The 23,663-nt window shown below is 41.1% G+C and overlaps 1 protein-coding gene across 1 annotated transcript in view; it reads right to left on the bottom strand.

Moving 5' to 3' along the window:
* The window catches only part of LOC136886018 (retinol-binding protein pinta), a 35,920-nt gene extending 12,903 nt beyond the window's left edge, over positions 1 to 23,017 (bottom strand). The window contains exons 1-3 of the mRNA XM_067158729.2: positions 22,867 to 23,017; positions 4,526 to 4,667; positions 2,282 to 2,441 (exon numbers count right to left, since the gene is read on the bottom strand). Coding sequence (XP_067014830.2) covers positions 2,282 to 2,441; positions 4,526 to 4,667 — 302 coding nt within the window. The 5' untranslated portion in view covers positions 22,867 to 23,017. The remainder of the gene's footprint in view (positions 1 to 2,281; positions 2,442 to 4,525; positions 4,668 to 22,866) is intronic.
* Between the last annotated feature and the right edge of the window lie 646 nt (positions 23,018 to 23,663).

Genomic DNA, 23,663 nt, shown 5'->3' with positions numbered 1-23,663 from the left:
TCGGTAGATTTACTGGCACGTAAAAGAACTCCTGCGGGACTAAATTTCGGCAACTCGGCGTCTCCGAAGACCTTAAAAAGTAGTTAGGGGGACGTAAAGCAAATAACATTATTATTATTATTATTAGATTTTAAATATTAGTCTTCGGTTTCTCTTCTCATTTTAGATTTGCTACACATTAAGAAGGGACTGCCTGGCCGAGGCGGTAAAGGCGTGCTCGGTTCGCCCGGAAGGACATGGGTTCGAATCTCCGTCAGGAAGTCGTAAATTTTAAGAAACGAGATTTCCACTTCCGAAGGTGCATATGGCCCTGAGGTTCACTCAGCCTACACCAAAAATGAGTACCAGGTTAATTCCTGGGGGCAAAGGCGGCTGGGCGTGGAGCTAACCACTCTACCCCATCGCGTGCCGAGGTTAACAATGGTGGAAAGCCTTCCACTCCTCCAAAGGCCTTCATAGCCTGTACGGAGGTGAGTTTGCTTTTTTAAATATTATGATTTTTAGAAACTTGGCCGTGCGGTTAGGGGCGCGCAGCTGTGAACTTGCATCCGGGAGATAGTGGGTTCGAACCCCACTGTCGACAGCCCCGAAGGTAGTTTTCCGTGGTTTCCCATTTTCATACCAGTAAAATGCTGGGACTGTACCTTAATTAAGGCCACGGCCACTTCCTTCCCATTCCTCGGCGTTTCCTATCCCATCGTCACCATAAGACCTATCTGTGTGGGTGCAACGTACAAAAACTGCCCATTTTAACAACATGCCATAAAGTTCCGAATTGACAACATAATCTAACACAGTTCAACAAAAAAAATAGTTGTCAGGAAGAGAATTTTAGGACCCTCCTATATCTCTTTCTCTGCTTGTTCTGCAATCTTCCTTAAGAAGAGGAAGAAGATTTTAATGAAAGTAGAATTTCTGGCAATATAGGAAACGGAATGAATAAAAATGAATAAAATTTCCCAAGCCTTATAATTCAGGTATCAGTATATCATTTCAAAGTTTTGGTTAGTTCAGATGCCAGTGGAGCAAGCGAGTCCTATTTAACAACATTCCCCTGGACTCCCTTGCCCCGCACAACACTTACAAATAGTTTGGCTCCTATCGCAGAGATTAGATAGTGAACTCTGCTACCAAGCCACCCTGGGAAACCTAATATAATATGTTTACGAAATGTTATCTTAAAATTAGTTCCACTTTTTTATGAACCTGCCTGACTGATAATAAATTAATTGTATTTTTTAGAGAAAAAACTACTATAGTAAGGAAACACTAATAACTTAGTAGCAAGTGTAAAAGATGCAAGTTTAGAATATGGGCTTCAACCGGAGCAAGTCCAAACTAATGGTAATTGATAGAGCGGCACAGATCCAGCTGATGGATCGATTAAGAGAGCTTGAGTTGGTAAATGAGTTTATATACCTTTGGTCGACCATCTATGATACCGGAAGTTCTGACAAAGAGATTAGGAGACGTATCAATTTAGGGTGTGTTGGCATGAGCAAAAGCACAAAAATATGGCAGAGCAGAGCAATAACAAACAGTACAAAGATTAGACTAGTTGATTCACTTATGCTCTCTGCCTACCTTTCTTGTTCCGAGACCTGGACCCTCAAGGCAAGAGATAAGTACCGTATCGACGCCTTTCAGATGTAGTGTTGGAGAAGGATGTTCCGTGTACCTTGGAAGGAAAGAAGAACTAATGCATCTATTATTCAAGAACTGAATATCTCCGAACGTCTCTCCTATCGCGTCATAAGGAGAATCGTCCAATTCTTCGGGCATATTGTAAGACAGGATAGTGAAAATCTGGATAGGTGTATCATAGAAGGCAAAGTTGTCGGCAGAAGACCAGGAAGGACATCGAGCAGGTGGATTGATCAAGTTGTGCGTACCAGCGGTCTGACTCTTCAGCAGACTTTAAGAGAAGTTGAACATTGTCAAAGAATATTGTGTGAAGTCAAACGGGGTCACGACGCTCAGCAGTGAGTTACACGACTCCTAATGATGGTGAAAAATTCGAAAATTCGCCGTGGAGCATTTCGTAACTCAACCTGCACATCTCACAAGCCAAGTAACCTCGCACAGGGCCCAAAATCGTACAGTTCTCAAAATTAGATGGGAAGGACTCTCTTGCTCCCTATGACTCGTTTATCCCACCCTCCCCACCTTCAAACAGATTTCCTTCTAACAGTGCTTAAGATACCAGAAAGCCTCAAAGTCACTAAAATGGAATTACTATTCTTGACATCTGAGGTATAGATATGACAACAGAGCTGCTTACCCTGAGTTAAGGACCTCCTGCATGTGTGGATCCATGGGGTCTCTGTTACTGAAATACTCCGGAAGAGCCGTTCTCATTGTATAGAAAGAGTCGAGCTTTTCCTTGGTGCGTTCCAGACTGAACTTACAGCCGCGGATGAAGGCGATCAGGAACTGGTCGTCTGAAATGTAGATACAATTAAGGAAAATATTGAAATTGTCGCCATAAGATCTGTCTGTGTCGGTGCGACGTAAACCCAAATGTAAACAAAAAGAAACATTGAAAAGGCGTAAAGAGGTAGAATTTTTAAAACATTTGCAATTGATGAAATTAATTATATTTTCCTTCCAGGAACTTATTTTTTATGTAACAACCCCAAAAACAGGCAATTATTCAAGTCGAGGTGCATACTACCCCTAGTGCACCGTCACTGTATTGTCTTACATAAGAGGCTTGCAGTGAAAAAATAAAAAGGAACAAGCAAAACTTAGCCCAAAGGTCGAAATCCCCCTTCCTAATCTCCTTACTCCATATATCCCCACATTAATAATCCTTTACGTCTCCCAACTCTCTTGAAACTCCTGGCTAGAGAGAAGGCATTACCATCTAGGTAGCCCACCCCTCCCCTTCAGGGAGGGAAATGAAAACATTTAGATAGATACTTGTAGGTCGCCGGTTGCAAAGTAGGCTTCGGCCTGCAAGTGGCTACGGCTGGACCGTGGTCCGACAGCTCTGCACTCCGGCCAACCAACGGAGCAGAGGAGAGGTGGCCGCGGCTCTACCCCTCTGTATTTGGGAGACGGAAAGAGGCTGCTGCGCACCGTCGGCTGTCCTAACAATGGGTTCCCATGGTTTTCCATTCTCATGCACTAAGGCAAATATTGGGACAGTTCCTTGTATAGGTCACAACCGCCAGCTCTCTCACCTTTTCAGAACATCTCCTTCACTGAGAAAAAAATTTCCTGGCTGAGAGATGACGTCACCACCTCGGAGGCTTGTAAATACTCTGGCTATGTTTTCCGTTTGGACAGTACCGCGATATTAAATTAGCATACGCCGTGCTCCACATCAGTTGTTTACCTTTCCTGGCAGCCGAAGATCTCAGGAACTTAGAGTAGTTCGCACACCCAGCTTCTCCTCATCTTTCGTAAGAGCAACCGTGCATATTTTAGAGAGTTCTGTTCTTGGACTGCTCCGCTTTCGGAAATTCTTTCTCCTTAAATTAATCTGCCGTACGTACCTGAGGTCTGTCACAAAAATGGAGAATATGAGATGGCAAAGTTGATAGAGTGAGTGTTGTACGCTGGATGAGAGAGAGGGAGGGAGAGAGACAGAACAGAGATGTGTGTGTGTTTGTTAGATAGTGAGAGCGAGAAGGAATGAATTAGACCACTGTTTGAGAGAGAGAGATAGAGAATGTATAAGTTGATCGCAAGTACACTTCTCAGAAACAAATTAACCTATACGAGCCCCGTACCTTCTACTTACAAGTGTCCCGCATGCACTAATGATGAACGGGGTGCCTAATGGCTAGTTAACAAAGGAGCGCTACAACGTGCTGTATTTCAGATGTGAAACAAATAGCAGTTATTTTACTGGACATGTTCTACAACAAGGCGCATTTTTAAATACAGCAAAGAAACAGAAAGTATCGTTTAGTAACCCATTAATTTATACATGTAGAGGCATTCCACTCTACCAAATAGTTGCTTGTATATGGCATGTGTCTTCAACGATCCCTCGTAATTGTAACTCTGTTTGGCGAAATACGTGTATAGAAGGCCGACGTCTACTTGTAAACTCCTGTGCATACCGTCTGCGAGCTTCGGCTGCGTTCCGACCAGATTATCCATAGATCAAAATGATGTCTGTGTATTCGTTATTGTTGAACATACGATATGTCGTAGATTTGTTCACAACAACTGTAGTGCTGCTGAACCAAATACCAGCTCGCTACTGAGCGTTCAAAAGCGAGGCTTGGTGCGCATTAGACGGGTAGCGCCGAGGAAAATGCAGTGAGCAGTCGTCCGGTTGTTATCGCTTCGTATTCTGACGTATGTGAGACACTTATAGATAGGAAGTGCGGCGCTGGCGGACCACCTGTATATCCAGAGTGTATGGAAACGTGTGGGAAGTAATCGTGGGTGATGAATACATAAATGAATACAAAATGTCCCTATGAACATATATCCTCCATGTACTCAATTGTACATCAACATACAATACGTTTATTACAAACAAATCGACTTTGAACATAAGAAATACCTGTTCTTGCTGTGAGATGAGGCTGCTTTTTCAACCATTCCTTGATATGCTGCAAGTCCTTCTCTATGCGATTGGGATCTTCTCCCAGCTCCTCTTTGGCTGCTTCCTGTAACTCAGGGGACAGCGGTCGGATGTTCGGCATCTGTGAAAAGACATTATTCTCTTAACTCCGTGAGCGTCAGCATACTTTTTGTTAATTTTGAGGTTTTGCAATGAAATATCATGCAGTATCTGAAGCCATTTCTTTTCAGTTTCTTATTCTTAATCTGTTTACCTTCCAGTGTTGGTTCCTCCCTCGGACTCAGCGAGGGATCCCACCTCGACCGCCTCAAGGGCAGTGTCCTGGAAAGTGAGACATTGGGTTGGGGAAATACAACTGTAGAGAATGACCAGCACCTCGCCCAGACGGCCTCACCTGCTATGCTGAACAGGGGCCATGTGGGAGGGATGGAAAGATTGAAAGGGATAGACAAGGAAGACGGAAGGAAGCAGCCATGGCCTTAAGTTAGGTAGTCTCCCGGCATTTGCCTGGAGGAGAAGTTGGAAACCACGGGCAACCACTTTCAGGATGGCTGAGGTGGGAATCGAACCCACCTCTACTCATTTGACGTCCCTAGGCTGATCGGACCCCGTTCCAGCCCTCGGAACACTTTTCAAATTTCATGGCAGAGCCGGGAATCGAACCCGGGCCTGCAGGGGTGGCAGCTAATCACACTGACCACTACACCACAGAGGCGGACATTCTTTGAGTTTCTACTCGGCTAATTTATAATTGTTAGGTTTTTCAGTCAACCGAAATTAATATTAATTAATAAATGCATAAAGTATCTGAAAAAGAAAACAGTAGTGTACTTGAAAATGAAACGACTTCATTAAGCTAAGTTTCTAATTTCAATTTCATTAAAATATAAAAAGAAATAAACATTTGAGTGTGATTGGATAGAATCTGATGATATTTATGTAATTTATGGCTTTAGATTAATGAACTTGTCACTCGATTCTTATTGGGTGAAATTAGTATAGTCCGTTTTTTAAAAAAGACTACGTTACTACCGGTTTCTCTAAAATTACGCATGCGATAAAGACGAATTGGATGGTGTTGTATGAGCCATATAATCCTTAAATGCACAGCATTGCAGATGTGCAAAGGAGAGTATACCTGCTTTTTATATCTGCTTCAAGATTTTACAAGTGGCCTCCTCTGTGGTGTAGTGGTTAGTGTGATTAGCTGCCACCCTAGGAGGCTCGGATTCGATTCCTGGCTCTGCCACGAAATTTTAAAAGTGGTACGAGAGATGGAACGGGGTCCATAGAGCCTCGGGAGGTCAACTGAAAAGAGGAAGATTCGATTCCCTCCTCAGCCATCCTCGAATTGACTTTTCGTGGTTTCCCACTTCTCCTCCAGGCAAACGCCGGGATGGTACCTAACTTAAGGACACGGCCGCTTCCTTCCCTCTTCCTTGTCTATACCTTCCAAACTTCCCATCCCCTACAAGGCCCCTGTTCAGCATAGCAGGTGAGGCCGCCTGGGCGAGGTACTGGCCGTCCGCCCCACTTGTAAAACCCGACCCAGAGTCTGAAGGTCCAGAACACTGCCCATGAGGCGGTAGAGGTGGGATCCCTCGCAAAGTCCGAGGGAAAAATGATCCTGGATGGTAAAGAGATGAAGAAGATTTTACAAGTGTCCATTTACTTCCGCTTTGCAGACTAACTCGCTACGGGTCACTAATGTGTTAAAAAATGAACAATATTTTATTTTGTGATATTCCTTAAAATCAGCTGGAATGAAGTGTAAACTTTAAACTGTTAAGTTAAAGCAAATAAAATGTTGTTTACCTCAGAAAATTCGTGAGCCAGGACAACCCTAAAATTGAAGTCGGGTAGTAGCTATAGTAATCGTACAGCTTTGCAAATACCGATGAATAAAACATTAAAAACTCTTAACATTTTGAGTGATCCAAATAAATAAAAATACATTAATTTCGACAAATAATTTCAAATAATATTACTGTAACAGTCTGTTATTTTTCGAATAATAATAATAATAATAATAATAATAATGATAATAATAATAATAATAATAATAATAATAATGGCGTGCAGCCTGGTGCACTTCTTTCGAGTTGACGCTGTATAGGCGCCCCGCCCGTCTGTGAGGATGGAGCCCTACCTATGATGAAATCTAATGCTGAAAACGTAACAAAACGTTAAAATCCGCGACCGGGAATCGAACACGTGACCCCTTGAACCAAAGGACAGCATGCTAACCATTTAGCCACGGAGCCGGACTAAATTCGTATCCTCATCCGGAGGTGAGCTGCATGTACCACTTCAACCACATACCAGCCCTCCTGCCATTCTTTAACTTCTGGCAGTACCGGGAATCGAACCCGGACCCCCGAGGACGGCAGCTGATGATGATGATGCTTGTTGTTTTAAGGGGCCTAACATCGAAGGTCATCGGCAGGACGGCAGCTAACATTGCTAAACGTTACGCTACGGAGGCAGACTATTTTTTTGAAATGAAATACCATCATATTTCTTCTTCTTCTGCTTCTTCTTTTTATCTGTTTACCCTCGAGGGTCGGTTTTTCCCCCGGACTCGGCGAGGGATCCCACCTCTACCACCTCAAGGGCAGTGTCTTGGAGCTTCAGACACTGAGTCGGCGGATAAAACTGGGGAGGAGGACCAGTACCTCGTCCAGGCGGCCTCACCTGCTATGCTGAACAGGGGCCTTGCAGAGGGATGGGAAGATTGGAAGGGATAGACAAGGAAGAGGGAAGGAAGCGGCCGTGGCCTTAATTTAGGTACCATCCCGGCATTTGCCTGGAGGAGAAGTGGGAAACCACGAAAAACCACTTCCAGGATGGCTGAGGTGGGAATCGAACCCTCTTCTACTCAGTTGACCTCCAGAGGCTGAGCGGACCCCGGAAGAGAAGGGCTGGGAGTGGGAAGGAAGCAGCCGTGGCCTTAATTAAGGTACAGCCCCAGCATTTGCCTGGTGTGAAAATGGGAAACTACGGAAAACCATCTTCAGGGCTGCCGACAGTGGGGTTCGAACCTACTATCTCCCGAATACTGGATACTGGCTGCACTTAAGCGACTGCAGCTCGGTAGTTTTTATTACAATAGGAGGCATCATTACCTACTGCGCGGTCACAATCGATTTGGGGAGTTTTCGTTACAATGGCAGGCACCCTTTCCTACTTACAGACAGATTATAGTTGAGGAGTTTTCATTATAATAGCAGGCACCTTCCCTATTGCCAGTCAAGGTTGAGTTGTGCTGTTATCACGATAATGACAGGCCACTTTTCTTAATGGCAGTCACATCGAATAGGTGAGTTTCCATTATAATTGCAAGGCCACTTTGCCCAATGCCAGTCACATTTTAGATGGTTAAATTTGTTTATGATTGCCGGTGCACTTCCCGCACGCAAACACAATCAGTTAGGGGAGTTTTGAACGAAACTACATGCTCCCTTGACTTCTGTCAGTCAAATCAATAAAGGAATTATTATTTGCAATGGTAGTCCCTCCTTACTAATGCTAATTACAAAGGAGTTGGAGAAGGATCCCATTCCTACTGCCAGTCAAAGTCGCTGTGGAGAGTAATGATTACAATAGCAGACGCCCTCCTGCTGAGAGTCACTATCGACGTAAAATATTAATTACAATGGCAAACACGCCCTTTCTACATCGCTATAAATCGGCACCAATGAATATATATAGATCAACATACGAAGTATATGCATGTTTACAATAATGCCAACCTTCATTTAGAGATTAACTGCTGCTAAACGGTACATCATATCGACGAAAGGATAGTACCATAAGACGCCCTATTTAGTGAATTAAATGGCTGGTATTAAGATATTTTCTCCTGTCTCGTCCATTTATGGGTAAAATTGAGTTAGAAACGTTGAATATCGTGAAATTTGGGTAAGGTTTTCTCACAATGCGTTACTTTCGGTTCTATGACAGCTATAAACATAGAATTTGACTCACGTATGTATACTGGGTGGGCCAATGTTCGAGTAGAATTAGATGATTCTACCTTTCATATAAGTGATTCTAACTATGAATTATACGTGTACAAAGAGAAAAATGTAGGTATTATGGAGAAATAGAGGCAAATCTAACATATAAGGAATAGAGATACGACTGAACGTCACAGGACCAACGTTGTAGATCACTCCAAATTGAACAGAGATTGTATCACCCGTTTTGTGATACGACATGCCGTTTAGCCGCAAAATACCTCGAAACGAAGGTCTGCACGGTCATTAAAATTGCCTCCATATTTCAATATTCTTCGGGGATAAAAAGTAAAAAATTTAAAGATCTTGGAAGTTTTCTCTCGGTTACCGGCAAAAACGTATAATTTTGCCTAATTTCAATATTATAGCTCGTCTAGAAGTTTGCGCCGCAATCTTCATTTTGGGCGAGGGGGGTAAAATTTAGGACATTCAGGAAACTATAGCTAAAAATATGTAGATGGTCATTATTACACTTGAGACGGATAGCTGTACGAAATTTTCGCCAAAAGAGTCAATGTACAGACACATGGTCTTTACGATATTATTCATATAGATTAATAAGGAATCTGCTCTACGTACAACACCTTTTGGGCTATGTCGGCTGGACCAAACATACAAAATCGACCGTTCATGATATCTCCCTTATTAATCCTCCTGTCGGAAAAATTTCCATGGGAAAAAAGTGTTAGAAATGGATTTCCATCAAGTTTGGCTGATTTCCAGTGAGGTTGGGAGAGTGAAATCACCGTTTCGGTTCCCTATAAACCTCCAGTCCATTCCGGGAATTTGGAATGGTGTGGACCTTAGAACCTACCCTTGGAAAGGTGGATGTTAAATATAAAGTTTGGTTGAAATATCTTCAGTAGGTTTCAAGTTATAAGAAATAAGCTTTACAGGTACCCGCTCTTGAGTTAAATCCGGTGGGACTTGTACCGAATGATATCTCCCTTGTTAATCCTCGTATCGAAATGATGAACATTAGAAGAAAGGTTTAGAAATTGATTTTCATTAAGGCAGGTAGATTTCCATTAAGTTTGGTTGTGTATGTTTTGTGGGAGTGCAAAATCATGGTTTCGGTTTCGTATAAGCCCCCAGTCACTTCAGGGATTTAGAAGCAGTATTTCCCCTGAAACTTACCCGAGGACAGGTGGATTGTATACATGAAGTTTGGTGGGAATATATCCAGTAGTTTTCAAGTTATAGACAAACAAACAGACAGATACCAAAGCTAAAAGATATGCAGATGACCATGAAACGGATAACTGTACGCAAATTTCTCCAAAATAGTCAATGTACAGACACTTGTTTGTTACTATTTTATTTATACAGATGACACATAAGCATGGGCACGTTTATAAGTGCAGACCTTCATGTCGAGAGTACTGCTTCTAAACGGTACATCATATCAACAAACAGTTTGCTCCATCAGACGTCCAATTTATCGTTGTACATGCTTGGTTCTAAAACATTTTCTCGTATTTCCAATATTTATGGGTTAGATTGAGTTCGAAAATTTGAGTAGTGTGAAATTTGAGTACATTTTACATTATTTACTTATGTACCAAGGTATAATCTAGAATCATGAAATCTGGTTCCCGTATGGCCATTGGTCCTGTCAATTTGCATTCCAAATTTGATGCCTCCGTATTTCTTATGAGTGTGTCAAACAATGAAATATACGTGTAAAAATCACAACATTTACGTACAATCGAGTAATACAGCCTAATCTAACGTATATGGGAGAGAGAAACAACAAAAATCATAGGACCAAAGGTGTAGATCAATCTAAATTGAACTGAGATTATGCCATCCGTTTTGTGATAGCACTTACCGTTTAGCCACGAAATACCTCGAAATGAAGGTCTCCACTGCCATTAGAATCGCCTCGATCATTTTTTCGATATTCATCGGGGATAAAAAGTTAAAAATCTTGGAAGTTTTCCGTCGGTTACAGGCTAAAACGTAAAATTTTGCCAAATTTCAAATTACTAGCTCGTCTGGCAGATTGTGTCACATTCGTGAATTTGGGGGAGGGCGGTAAAAATTAGGATTTCCAGGAAACTAAAGCTAAAAAGTATGCAGATGGTCACTATTACCCTTTAATCCGATAGCTGTATGAAAATTTCGCCAAAATAGTCAATATACAGGCACACGGTCATTACGATTTTATCTATATAGATAGACAAAGAATCTGCTCCACGTACAACACCTTTTGGGCTACCGTATGTCCGCTGGGCTTAGCCTGAAAAACTGACCGTTTATGATATCTCCCTTATTAATCCTCCTATCGAAATGATGCACTTAAGAAAAATGTTTTAGAAATTGATTTCCCTTAAGGATGGTAGATTTCTATTAATTTTGGATGTGCATATTTTGCGGGAGTGCAAAATCATGGTTTCGGTTTCGGATAAACCCCCAGTAAATTTAGGTATTCACAAATAATATCGGCCCTAAAACCTACCCAAGAGCAGACGGTTTCTAAATATGAAGTTTGGTAGTAGTTTTCAAGTTATAAGGACACATACAAACAGACAAACAGACAGACACAAAAGCTAAAAAATATGTAGGTGGTCATTATTACACCTTAAACAGATAAGCAAATTACATATATTATAAACTTTTCAAATAGGAACGATCTCCTATTTTCACGCAACATTGACTTGTAACAGGGAAAAATACCGTTCAAAATCGCAGGATGTTATTGGACTATATTTGAAACACGTCAAATCATTAGAGTTCAATTAAGGCTCACTATTCTGTCTTATTATACGCATTTCTCCCTTCCTATACAGTTTACCCTCCTAATTCATATAAATATATATTTCTAAGAAAGATAATTGTAAGAAATTGCAGACAACAATTAGGAGATATGGAAAATGCGTCTTTGAGACGAATGCAAGCAGGTATGCGAAAATGGAATGGAAAGTTAAAAATATGACAAAAATACGAAAATTTGCGGAGAAATATGACCATAATAAAAAAATTACCGGAGAATGACAAAAACGTTAACAGAGCCAAAATATGACTTTATAAGACCCTTGAAAATTGCATAATTTTATTCATCGTAGATAAAATCATGCTTAAGTTTTACTTTTCATGGGAATAATATAAATTTAAAAAATGATATGTCATAAACATCCGAGCCCTAATAATCATTATTATTATTATCCTTGTTTCGTATAGGCCATCTAAGGACCACGATATTCAACTATTACGTTTGGGGTGGGTTTTGGTGTTTGCCCAGTGATTGCGCATCCTCTGGCTGTGTTGTCCCTTCCTGTCCTTCGTCCAGAGAGAGCCTGTCTTCATCCTTGGTGGTTTGTCCTGGAACCTCTTTTGTTTAAGATGTCCGGTCATTTAAGTCTATTTCAGTTCCTCCCAGTTCCTGCAGATCAACCATGGTGACTTGGTCTTCCTCTTTTGCCAGTAATCGAGAAGCTGGTTGGTCAATCTGGCATGATGCATCATGTAGACGTGTCCACAAAATCCTAGCGTATCTTCCTGGACACGTCAGTGAGTTCTTCGCAGTATTTGTAGAGCTCTAAGTTGGGTCGCCTTTTGTATTCATTCCCTTCCTTGACTGGTCCTAAAATTTTTCTCTTCTGTATTTCGAGCTTGTCTGTGAGCACCTTCCAGTTGCATATTAGTAAAGCCCGGATTTTTATGCAGTAACAGGTTAGATTGCAAACTAATTTTGGTTAGTAGGAAGTGTCGGCCACCCGCTCTTCAATAATGTAGCAAGAGCAACATAAATTTTAGGGGTTCGGATAGGCCGTATCCCTAATGTTTATGCAAACCCCATAGCATAGTCGTTGTGAAGGTAGACTATACTTGCTACTCGCTTCAGTAAGTTTGCATCCTAACCTATTAATGCATAAAAATCCGGGCTCTAAATATTAGACAATCTGGAGAATATAAAGTTTCGGGATGGAATACTGTCTGGTAGTGCTTCATTTTAGTGTTACGGGAGAGGCACTTTTTTTATTGTAGCTCTTCTTGGCGACTTGGTATGCCAGTTCTAGCTTATTAACTCGAGCTGTTGATGCTACTACTTGGGTGAAACTGGGTTCCAGATTTTCTCCCAGCTACTTAAACCTGTTGGTTTTCTTGAACGTACCTTGCTCCAGTTGCAGTGTACAAGGAGATTCACTAATGTTCATGATGTTTTGTATTTTCTCAAGTTAACATACACATACATTATCATACATTATCATTATAGACTGTTATGCCTTTCAGCGTTCAGTCTGCAAGCCTCTGAGAATTTACTAAACGTCGCCACAATCCTCGATTTGCAACTAGTGTTGCGGCCTCATTTAGTTCTATACATCTTTAAATCGTTAGAAACCGAGTCTAACCATCGTCATCTTGGTCTCCCTCTACTTCTCTTACCCTCCATAACAGAGTCCATTATTCTCCTAGGTAACCTATCCTCCTCCATTCGCCTCACATGACCCCACCACCGAAGCCGGTTTATGCGTACAGCTTCATCCATCGAGTTCATTCCTAAATTAGCCTTTATCTCCTCATTCCGAGTACCCTCCTGCCATTGTTCCCACCTGTTTGTACCAGCAATCATTCTTGCTACTTTCATGTCTGTTACTTCTAACTTATGAATAAGATATCCTGAGTCCACCCAGCTTTCGCTCCCGTAAAGCAAAGTTGGTCTGAAAACAGACCGATGTAAAGAAAGTTTCGTCTGGGAGTTGACTTCCTTCTTACAGAATACTGCTGATCGCAACTGCGAGCTCACTGCATTAGCTTTACTACACCTTGATTCAATCTCACTTACTATATTACCATCCTGGGAGAACACACAACCTAAATACTTGAAATTATCGACCTGTTCTAGCTTTGTATCACCCATCTGACATTCAATTCTGTTGAATTTCTTACCTACTGACATCAATTTAGTCTTCGAGAGGCTAATTTTCATACCATACTCATTGCACCTATTTTCAAGTTCCAAGATATTATACTGCAGACTTTCGGCACAGTCTGCCATTAAGACCACGTCGTCAGCATAGGCCAAACTGCTTACTACATTTCCACCTAACTGAATCTCTCCCTGTCATTTTATACCTTTCAGCAGATGATCCATGTAAACTACGAACAGCAAAGGTGAAAGATTACAGCCTTGTCTAACTCCTTTAAGTACCCTGAACCAAGAACTCATTCTACCATCAATTCTCAGTGAAGCCCAATTGTCAACATAAATGCCTTTGATTGATTCTTATAATCTACCTTTAATTCCATAGTCCCCCAGTATGGCGAACATCTTTTCCCTCGGTACCCTGTCATAGGCTTTCTCTAGATCTACGAAACATAAACACAACTGCCTATTCTTCTCGTAGCATTTTTCAATTACCTGGCGCATACTGAAAATATGATCCTGACAGCCTCTCTGTGGTCTGAAACCACACTGGTTTTCATCCAACTTTCTCTCAACGACTGATCGCACCCTCCCTTCCAGGATGCCAGTGAATACTTTGACTGGTATACTACTCAATGAGATACCTCGATAGTTGTTGCAATCTTTCCTGTTCCCTTGCTTATAGATAGGTGCAATTACTGCTTTTGTCCAATCTGAAGGTACATTACCAACACTCCACGCTAATTTTACTACTCTATGAAGCCATTTCATCCCTGCCTTCCCACTATAATTCACCATTTTAGGTCTAATTTCATCTATTCCTGCTGCCTTATGACAATGGAGTTTATTTACTATCCTTTCCACTACCTCAAGCATAATTTCACCAACATCCTTTTCCTCCTCCCCATGAGCTTGGCTGTTCGCCACACCACCATGATGATTTCCTTTTACATTGAGAAGATGTTCAAAACATTCCCTCCACCTCTGCAGTGATTCCCTGGGATCTATTATGAGTTCACCTGAATTACTCAAAACACTGTTCCTTTCCTTTTTCCCTCCCTTCGTAAGATTCTTTATTACTGTCCAGAAAGGTTTCCCTGCTGCTTGACCTAGCCTTTCCAGGTTATTACCAAAATCTTCCCATGACTTCTTTTTGGATTCAACAACTATTTGTTTCGCTCTGTTTCTTTCATCTACGTACCAATCCCTGTCTGCCTTGGCCCTTGTTTGGAGCCATTTCTGATAAGCCTTCGTTTTACGTTTACAGGCTGCTCTCACTTCATCATTCCACCAAGATGTTCGTCTTTTCCCATCTTTACACACAGTTGTTCCTAGGCATTCCCTTGCTGTTTCTATTACAGCATCCCTGTATGCCACCCATTCACTTTCTATATCCTGAACCTGCTTACTGTCTACTGTTTGAAACTTCGCACTAATCATATCCATGTACTTCTGTCTAATTTCCTCGTCCTGGAGACTTTCTACCCTTATTCGTTTGCAGACAGATTTCACTTTCTCTACCCTAGGCCTAGAGATACTTAGTTCACTACAGATCAGATAGTGGTCTGTATCATCGAAAAATCCGCGAAAAACTCGTACATTCCTAACAGATTTCCTGAATTCAAAGTCTGTTAAGATATAGTCTATTATGGATCTGGTACCCCTAGCCTCCCATGTGTAGCGGTGAATAGCCTTATGCTTGAAGAATGTATTCGTAACAGCTAAACCCATACTAGCACAGAAATCCAGCAAACACTTCCCATTCCCATTAGCTTCTCATTAGCTTCTCAAGTTAAATTAGTATTATTTATTTGTATTATTATTTCTTCGATTTTGGCCTACTTTGGACCACGGTAAACAACTGACTTGCTGGTTAGTTCTTTCTCCCAGAACTGTTTCATCATTTCACTGTAGTTCCTCTTCCACTCCTCTGACCATATGTTCTTAGATTTTTCATTTTTTCTTTCTGGAATCTCTTGAATTTATCAATTTTAGCTCGAAACATAATTATCTCTATTAAAGATTTATTTTGGAATGATGTCAACTTCCTCCACGTCTTTTCTTGTTTCTTTTACAAATTTAGTAGTTGCCTATAATTCGATGATATACTGTACAGTAGTTAAATATTTTCTTTGTTAGTCGACTCTCGTTCAAACTTGTGAGCTGCCAATTAAACTTCAGTCTCTTCTTACGTATGGTTTCGATGAACTTCTCTTTCTGTCTGCATAAATCTTCATTTCTTCTCTTTCCCCATGCACAATCCTTCCTTTAACTGCGTCCTAAGATCCTTCTCAAGATTCTTCTTTCTTTATTAGCTCATCCATTGCCCCTTTCTTATTCGGTATCAGACATTCTGAACTGTAAAGTCCCTCTGGCTTGATAACTGTGGTATATTATTATTATTATTATTATTATTATTATTATTATTATTATTATTATTATTATTATTATTATTATTATTATAGTTTCAGCCATCTATAGGCTGCGAATACGCAACTTCCATTGCTTTCTCAAGTTCTTCCTCCTTCCTCTTTCGCCAGTATTCCTTCACCCGTTGGTTTGCTCGTGCTCGTTCTTCTGCCGAGAATACTCTACTCCTCCTCTTTTTCTCATCAGCTAGGTCCTTCACCTCCGCAACTCTCTGCCTGAAGATTATTCTGTTTGTTATATTTTCTGCCGTGAACCCATATTTTTCTAAATCTCGGTGGACTTCTTTTACCCATGGGACTTGTGTCTTGCTGCTCTCCTGGAAGGTGAGGATCCTGTTGGCGAGTCTCTGTGATCCCATCCTTTTAATATGCCCGTAGAACGTCATTCTCCTCTATTTCATTGTGGTGGTGATGTTTTCAAATAGTTGGTAAGTTCTTGCTTTGGTCTCATGCAAAACATAAACTTGTCTGATGATTTTCTCGATCCAAGAATCTTTCTAAGGAACCTCCTTTCTTTGTTTTCCAAATCTGAGAGTCCCTACGTGACTATTGTCTCAGCTGCCTATAAACATTGAGGTTTGACTATCGTGTTGTTGTGCTTGAATTATTATTATTATTATTATTATTATTATTATTATTATTATTATTATTATTATTATTATTATTATTATTATTATTATTATTATGCCTTTGCTGGCGAGATGTAGTGTTTACAGTGCACTATGTCTTCTGGTATGGGCTATATCAAATTTGTTACTTTCATTGACCTGTCTCAGTCTCATCCTTGGCTTTGACAATATGAAAGTGACTGAGGTATGAGCGATGCTAATAATACCATTCCTTATGCAGCCAGTCCCTGTTATGAATGGTGTGAAAATATCGCTCATAGGGTCGGTTGGTGCATGCATTTCAGTGGGCTTGGCAGACTGATATCTAATAGTAACGGCTGGCTCGGTGAAGGAAGCAACGGGAAACTACCTCGCTCCTCATTTCCCTAGTACGCCTCTTCAGTGACGCCTAGGCTGTTTATGACAGCTGTTGGCGGAGCTACAGAGGATCAAACCAGCCTTCGGGCTGACTACCCAACATACACATTATTATTATTATTATTAGTAGTAGTAGTAGTAGTAGTAGTAGTAGTAGTAGTAGTAGTAGTAGTAGTGTGTGCCGGCCCCGTGGTGTAGAGGTAGCTTGTCTGCCCCAGGTTCGATTTACATCCAGGTCAGGGATTTTTACCTGGATCTAGGGACTGGTTCGAGGTCCACTGATCCTACGTGATTAGAATTGAGAAGCTATCTGACGGTGTAGAAAGCCAAGAATATCGGCCGAGTGAATTCATCCTGTTGACCACACGACACCTCGTAATCTGCAGGCTTTCGGGCTGAACAGCCGTCGCTTGGTAGACCAAGGACCTTCAGGGCTGCCATACCTCTCAGTATTCAAATCCCATACATTTGGGTAATTGTATTTATGCATAATTATCGTCTTTCTATTACACAGATGGTCATTCCCTAATTAGCTGCTGAACTTTCGTCGAGGAATGTAGACATGATTCTGCAAGTGTTCAGAACTACAGATATCTGGATATCCGGTATCAGATAAAGAGATAAAACCAAGTACAAGGTAAACACTCGAGACTAAGCAAGGTGAGAGGCCTAGAATGTGCCGGTGACTCCTACGAGACGGTGGTCGCGAAAAAGCATTGATCACCTACAGATACATAATTGTTCATGAATTAGTGATGAATTATGAATAAATTACTCATAGTCCTGAGTTTCCCATTAATGACAGTATGTTCACTAATTGTCATAGCTCTCTGGAACAATCCCTGTTGCAGAATGAAGTACATATTTTAACTCGTCATTCTAAGTATTATTCGTTTCACTCCGGTTCATCACGGAGTTTATTTGAGCAAAGAGTGGTAACCCTTACCACATACCAGGTGGCCCGCGAACGCCGTACTTTTTGCTTACAAATGTCTCGCATGCACTAGTGATGCATGGGAAGCCTAATCACTTGTTTTCGAAGGAGCGTTACAACGTGCTGTATTTCGGATGTTGTGAAATAAATAGCAGTTATTTCAATGCACACGTTCCATAACGGAGTGCATTTGTAAATACGCCACAGATGCAGAAAATAAAATTAAAGACAATTTTTACACGTGCTGACATTCCACTCTATAAAGAAGTTGTTTGTTTGAAACAAAAACTAATTCTGTTCGGCCCATTACGTGTGTAGAAGGCAGACGTTTCTTCGAAAACTCCCGGGCATACCGTATGTGAACTTCGACTGCATTCCTATCACATTCTCCACAGATTAAAATGATGTCTGTGTATTGGTGAAGACACTAGCTATTGGCGATATGCAAATAGCAAATATAGTGCTGCTGTACAATACAGCAGCCTAGTACTATGTGGTTAAAAGTGACTTTTACTAAAGCAAGGGGTTGCATTAGACGGGTAGAGCTGAGGAACATCGTGGTAGTAATGTGCCTGTAAAAATCAGTTAGTGGACATCCCATTCATCATTAATGCATGCGGGATACTTATAAGTAGAGAATACGGCGCTCTCGGGCCGCCTAATGTGTAATAGGTACAGCTATAGGCGACTAAGGCAAAAAAGACAGGGGTAGTTATGCGGTTGTGTGTCGACGAAGGAGGAAGCAAATGCAGTGGTAAACTTGTTACTAAAAACAATGAATTAGTGAGTGACTGATAGTGAGTGTGTCTATCTGCACAAGTTTCAATTCCGTCCCTGTAGAGGAAGGTGAGACTCCTAGATGGTAACGGCGTCTTTCAAGCCAAGGAGATTCGAATCGCGAAGGAGATGTACGGAGAAGGTGAGGGCGTTTACGGCTGTGGACTATACTAGGAACTACCCTGGCATTCGCATTACTGTAAGAGAATGGAAAACCACGGAAAAACATTTTCAGGACAGCCGACCGTGCAGATCAGTCTCCGGTATACGAGGCGAAGAGCCCCTCCTTTGCTCGGTTGGTCGGTCGGAGTGCAGAGTAGGTTTTCGCCTACAAATGACCACGGCTATGCGAGCCAATGGCGCCCGCGGGTCTTCTGACCCCTGTCACGTCGTGAGGATTTAGTCCGCAAAACCTTGTGCAAATCCTTACGACAAATAATAATTGAGGTCACCGAAAAAAGAGGCACGTGGCTCTCGTTAGCGCTAATAATTTGTTAATATCTCCAATACTTTCTGAGTCATAATTAAAAACGTAAAAACTTGTCAACCAAGCAAGCACTTTATCGTAAGTTTGTTGCTCGTTTTGTTTTACAGAACCATTTCCGTGATAACTAAAGCCCGGAATTTTATGCAGTAAGGTTAGGCCGCAAACTAATTTGGTTAGTAGGAAGTGTCGGCCTCCCGCTCTTCCGTAATGTAGCAAGAATAACATAAATTGTAGGCGTTGCCAAGATCCTAGACTATGTAATTGTGTTTAATGGTTTCTAAGAACTTCTTGATTTAATGCCTGCAAGCGGTTTTTTTTAATTTTATGCCTATTTCGATTTATTAAACATAATGAAACATTTCAATTTGAAAACTTCACAAAAATACACATATATTAAACTCTGAAGTCCATAAAATGACATATTTTGCAATTTACTTGCAGGAAAATGTGTGAAAGTGTTTAGCTTGCCTGTCTATTAACTTTCAGATTGATAACTTTAGCAGTTCCAGAGAAAAAGGTACATTTGTCATGAAAAAAGTATGCCTAGGAAATGACGATAGAATTACACAACACGAAACCTCGCACTGTATCTCTCAAATCTAAATAAACTCTCCGCGGTGATCGCCATGATTAACCATGTGCCTGATAAAACAGACATAAAGGGATCAGGGAAGATGAAACAAAAGCAACGCATGGAAAAGGAAAACATACACCTGATGTGAATTTGTTAGGAATTTAGTGCACTTAGGTACTGAATTCAACTAAATCCTTTTCAGACCAGAGTGCCTACATAATAAGCTAGCAATTTTAGTACAGAAAGAGTTCTGAAGGATTTTGTGCACGAGTCTCCTTAAGATTGTTATGCACCAGTCTCAACACTCCACCCACAGTTATTGTTCTGGCGTCCAGTATATTTTTAAAAAATATTTCTAAATTATAAGCAACAAACACTTTTAATTATGTTAATTGTTTAACTGGTTTATAAATAACAGGTAAAATTATAAATCAAACGCTTGTGCTCCATAGAATTACTGTAAAAATATGTAATGATAGAATATATTACATAACAAAATATATTAGTGTCTAGAATTTGAAATTATTTTATATTAAACTGTATTCTAAAATAGCAAAACACCCAATGTAAAACATTACCTTAAAAAATAATCACTCTGGGCATGAAATTCTATGATTGAATTTGCTGTTCATAAACTATTTGGAAACTGGGCACCACTGGAACGAAAATCCAGCATGAATTAAGACATACAAACCTTTTACAAAATTTGCAACGGTCTTACTCTCTATTCTGGACATGAATCATATATTCTTCCTTGCCTGATTCGTCAGCGTTTGATTCTAAATCGCTTTCACAGTCTTCTTCCAATAAACATTCTTATACGCTCAATTTCTTGGTCACTGGCCATAGTTCACTAAATAAAATTCCATTAATACAAAAGTTCACATTAAAAACCCCATTGCACTACAGCCCTTGAAGAGCTTTGGCCTACCAAGCGACCGCTGCTCAGACCGAAGGCCTGCAGATTACGAGGTGTCGTGTGGTCAGCACGATGAATCCTCTCGGCCGTTAATCTTGGCTTTCTAGACCGGGGCCGCTCCTACTGTCAGGTAGCTCCACAATTGTAATCACGTAGGCTGAGTGGACCTCGAGCCAGCCCTCAGGTCCAGTTAAAAATCCCTGACCTCGCCAGGAATCGAACCCGGGGCCTGGGGGCACGCTACCCCTACACCACGGGGCCAGCAAAAGTTCACATTAAATCCACCAAAAAGTAAGTAATCAACATTTGAAACATTATTTAATACCCTAATGGACGTAGACGTAATTTTATAGAAATGTGCATGCACTTAGGTGTGTAAACGAATACTGGCGCCTAGTCTGACAGACCCAAACGGCAATTATTTCCGGTTCTATAACTGATCACGCAACCCGAGAGTGTGAAGTCAAACTAGATAAGGGTAGAGGAAGGTACACAGACCAATACGTTTGCAACCTCCATCATTCGCCCACCAAGAATAAAAACATGTGGCATGGGTCAGAGAGACTAAGCGTTAAGGGTTAACTTCTGCCCAAGCACTTAATATTTCTGCATTTCCACTTCATAAGTTGACTGCCTGTTTGAGTTAGAGGACACTGCAAAATCAACCATCCAAACTTGTTTGACAGTGCGGTCCCATAGTGTGATATTATTACGGATAATCATCCACCTGAGAAATTTCTTCATCTACCTCTCCTACACCACGATATAAATACCCGAGCTCGTAACACCACCCATCGTGCAATCAATCAATCAATCAATCAATCAATCAATCAATCAATCAATCAATCAATCAATCAATCAATCAATCAATCAATCAATCACTACTGATCTGCATTTAGGGCAGTCGCCCAGGTGCCAGATTCCCTATCTGTTGTTTTCCTGGCCTTTTCTTCAACGATTGCAAAGAAATTGGAAATTTATTGAACATCTCCCTTGGTAAGTTATTCCAATCCCTAACTCGCCTTCCTATAAACGAATATTTGCCCCAATTTTTCCTCTGGAATTCTAACTTTATCTTCATATTGTAACCCTTCCTACTTTTAAAGACACCACTCAAACTTATTCGTCTACTGATGTCATTCCACGCCATCCCTCCTCTGACAGCTCGAAACATACCTCTTAGTCGAGCAGCTATTCTCCTTTTTCCCACGTCTTCCCAGCCCAAACTTTGCAACATTTTTGTAACGCTACTCCTTTGTCGGAAATCACCCAGAACAAGTCGAGCTGCTTTTCTTTGGATTTTTTTTTCCAGTTCTTGAATCAAGTAATCCTGGTGAGGGTCCAGTACACCGGAACCATACTCTAGTTGGGGTCTTACCAGAGACTTATATGCCCCCTCCTTTACATCCTTACTACAACCCCTAAATACCCGCATAACCATATTGTAGCAGAAGTGGGTATCAAGGCGGAAGAGATACAGGACAGAGCTACATTTAGGAAAAAGATTGTGCGGGAGTGAGGGATGCACCCGAAAAGTCTTCCACGGAACATCTCGGTGGATGAAACAGAAGGCCGTATCGATGAATAATAATAATAATAATAATAATAATAATAATAATAATAATAATAATAATAATATCCAGTATTCTGGAGGTAGTAGGTTCGAACCCCACTGTCAGCAGCCCTAAAAAAAGGGTTTTCCGTGGTTTCCCATTTTCACACCAGGCCGCTTTCTTCCCACTCCTAGCCCTTTCCTGTCCCATCGTCGCCATAAGACCTATCTGTGTCGGTGCGACGTAAAGCAATTAGCAGAATAATAATAATAATAATAATAATAATAATAATAATAATAATAATAATAATACAGTAAACTCTTGTCCTCATAACGACGTGGTGCGGCTCTTTTCTCGTACTACCGGGAATCGAACCCAAGCCCCCGAGGACGGTAGCTAGTAACAATAACCGTTACGCTACAGAGATGGACATAATAATAATAATAATAATAATAATAATAATAATAATAATAATAATAATAATAATAATAATTTTTGCAAATTGCTTTACGTCGCGCCGACTCTGATAGGTCTTATGGCGACGAATAATAATAATAATAATAATAATGATAATAATAATAATAATAATAATAGTAAAACATTCATCACTGCTTCTGACTTCCGAGTAATTCCAAGTATAATATCATCATCAAAATTGTACACGTGCCAAATGCCTAATGATAGCTGTCTAGACGTGATACTGATAACCTCTACTCCACCCACTGGAGACACTGACATGAACTTCCACTTCTAATTAAAATAACTAGCTCACCTTGTGGAGGGCTGTGGAATGTGTTGCTGCTTGACTTCCAGCTGGCTTTGCAACCAGTTCTGTTGCCAGTGTAAATCGTCCCACCCTTCAGGTAATGTACAGCAAGTGCTGTTGATGATGTAATTCAAGGAGGCTTTGTAACAAGTCAGAATCGTTCACTGTTGTCTCAGAAGAAACTCAAGTCTTATCTTATCTGCAGTTAATACAATGTGGTTATCGATAACGTTTGCAATCAGTAGTCCTGTAAAGAATATTGGGCATGTGTTATATTACCTAACTAGCAAATGTGGCCGTGCTTCGCTACGGTATTCCATATTGTATATGTATTTCTACGTAAATTCCTGTACACGCAGTGAGAAAGATTATATTCAAACTAACTATTAACTGCGGCGTCCGCCTCTGTGGTGTAGTGGTTAGCGTGATTAGCTGCCACCCCCGGAGGTCCGGGTTCGATTCCCGGCTCTGCCACGAAATTTGAAAAGTGGTACGAGGGCTGGAACGGGGTCCACTCAGCTTCGGGAGGTCAACTGAGTAGAGGTGGGTTCGGTTCCCACCTCAGCCATCCTGGAAGTGGTTTTCCGTGGTTTCCCACTTCTCCTCTAGGCGAATGCCGGGATGGTACCTAACTTAAGGCCACGGCCGCTTCCTTCCCTCTTCCTTGCCTATCCCATCCGATCATCCCATCCCTCCACAAGGCCCCTGTTCAGCATAGCAGGTGAGGCCGCCTGGGTGAGGCACTGGTCATTCTCCCCAGTTGTATCCCACGACCAAGAGTCTGAAGCTCCAGGACACTGCCC

The sequence above is a fragment of the Anabrus simplex genome, chromosome X, assembly GCF_040414725.1.
Source record: "Anabrus simplex isolate iqAnaSimp1 chromosome X, ASM4041472v1, whole genome shotgun sequence".
In the NCBI taxonomy this organism is placed as follows: domain Eukaryota; kingdom Metazoa; phylum Arthropoda; class Insecta; order Orthoptera; family Tettigoniidae; genus Anabrus; species Anabrus simplex.
This window is presented reverse-complemented; position numbering and strand designations above follow the sequence as displayed.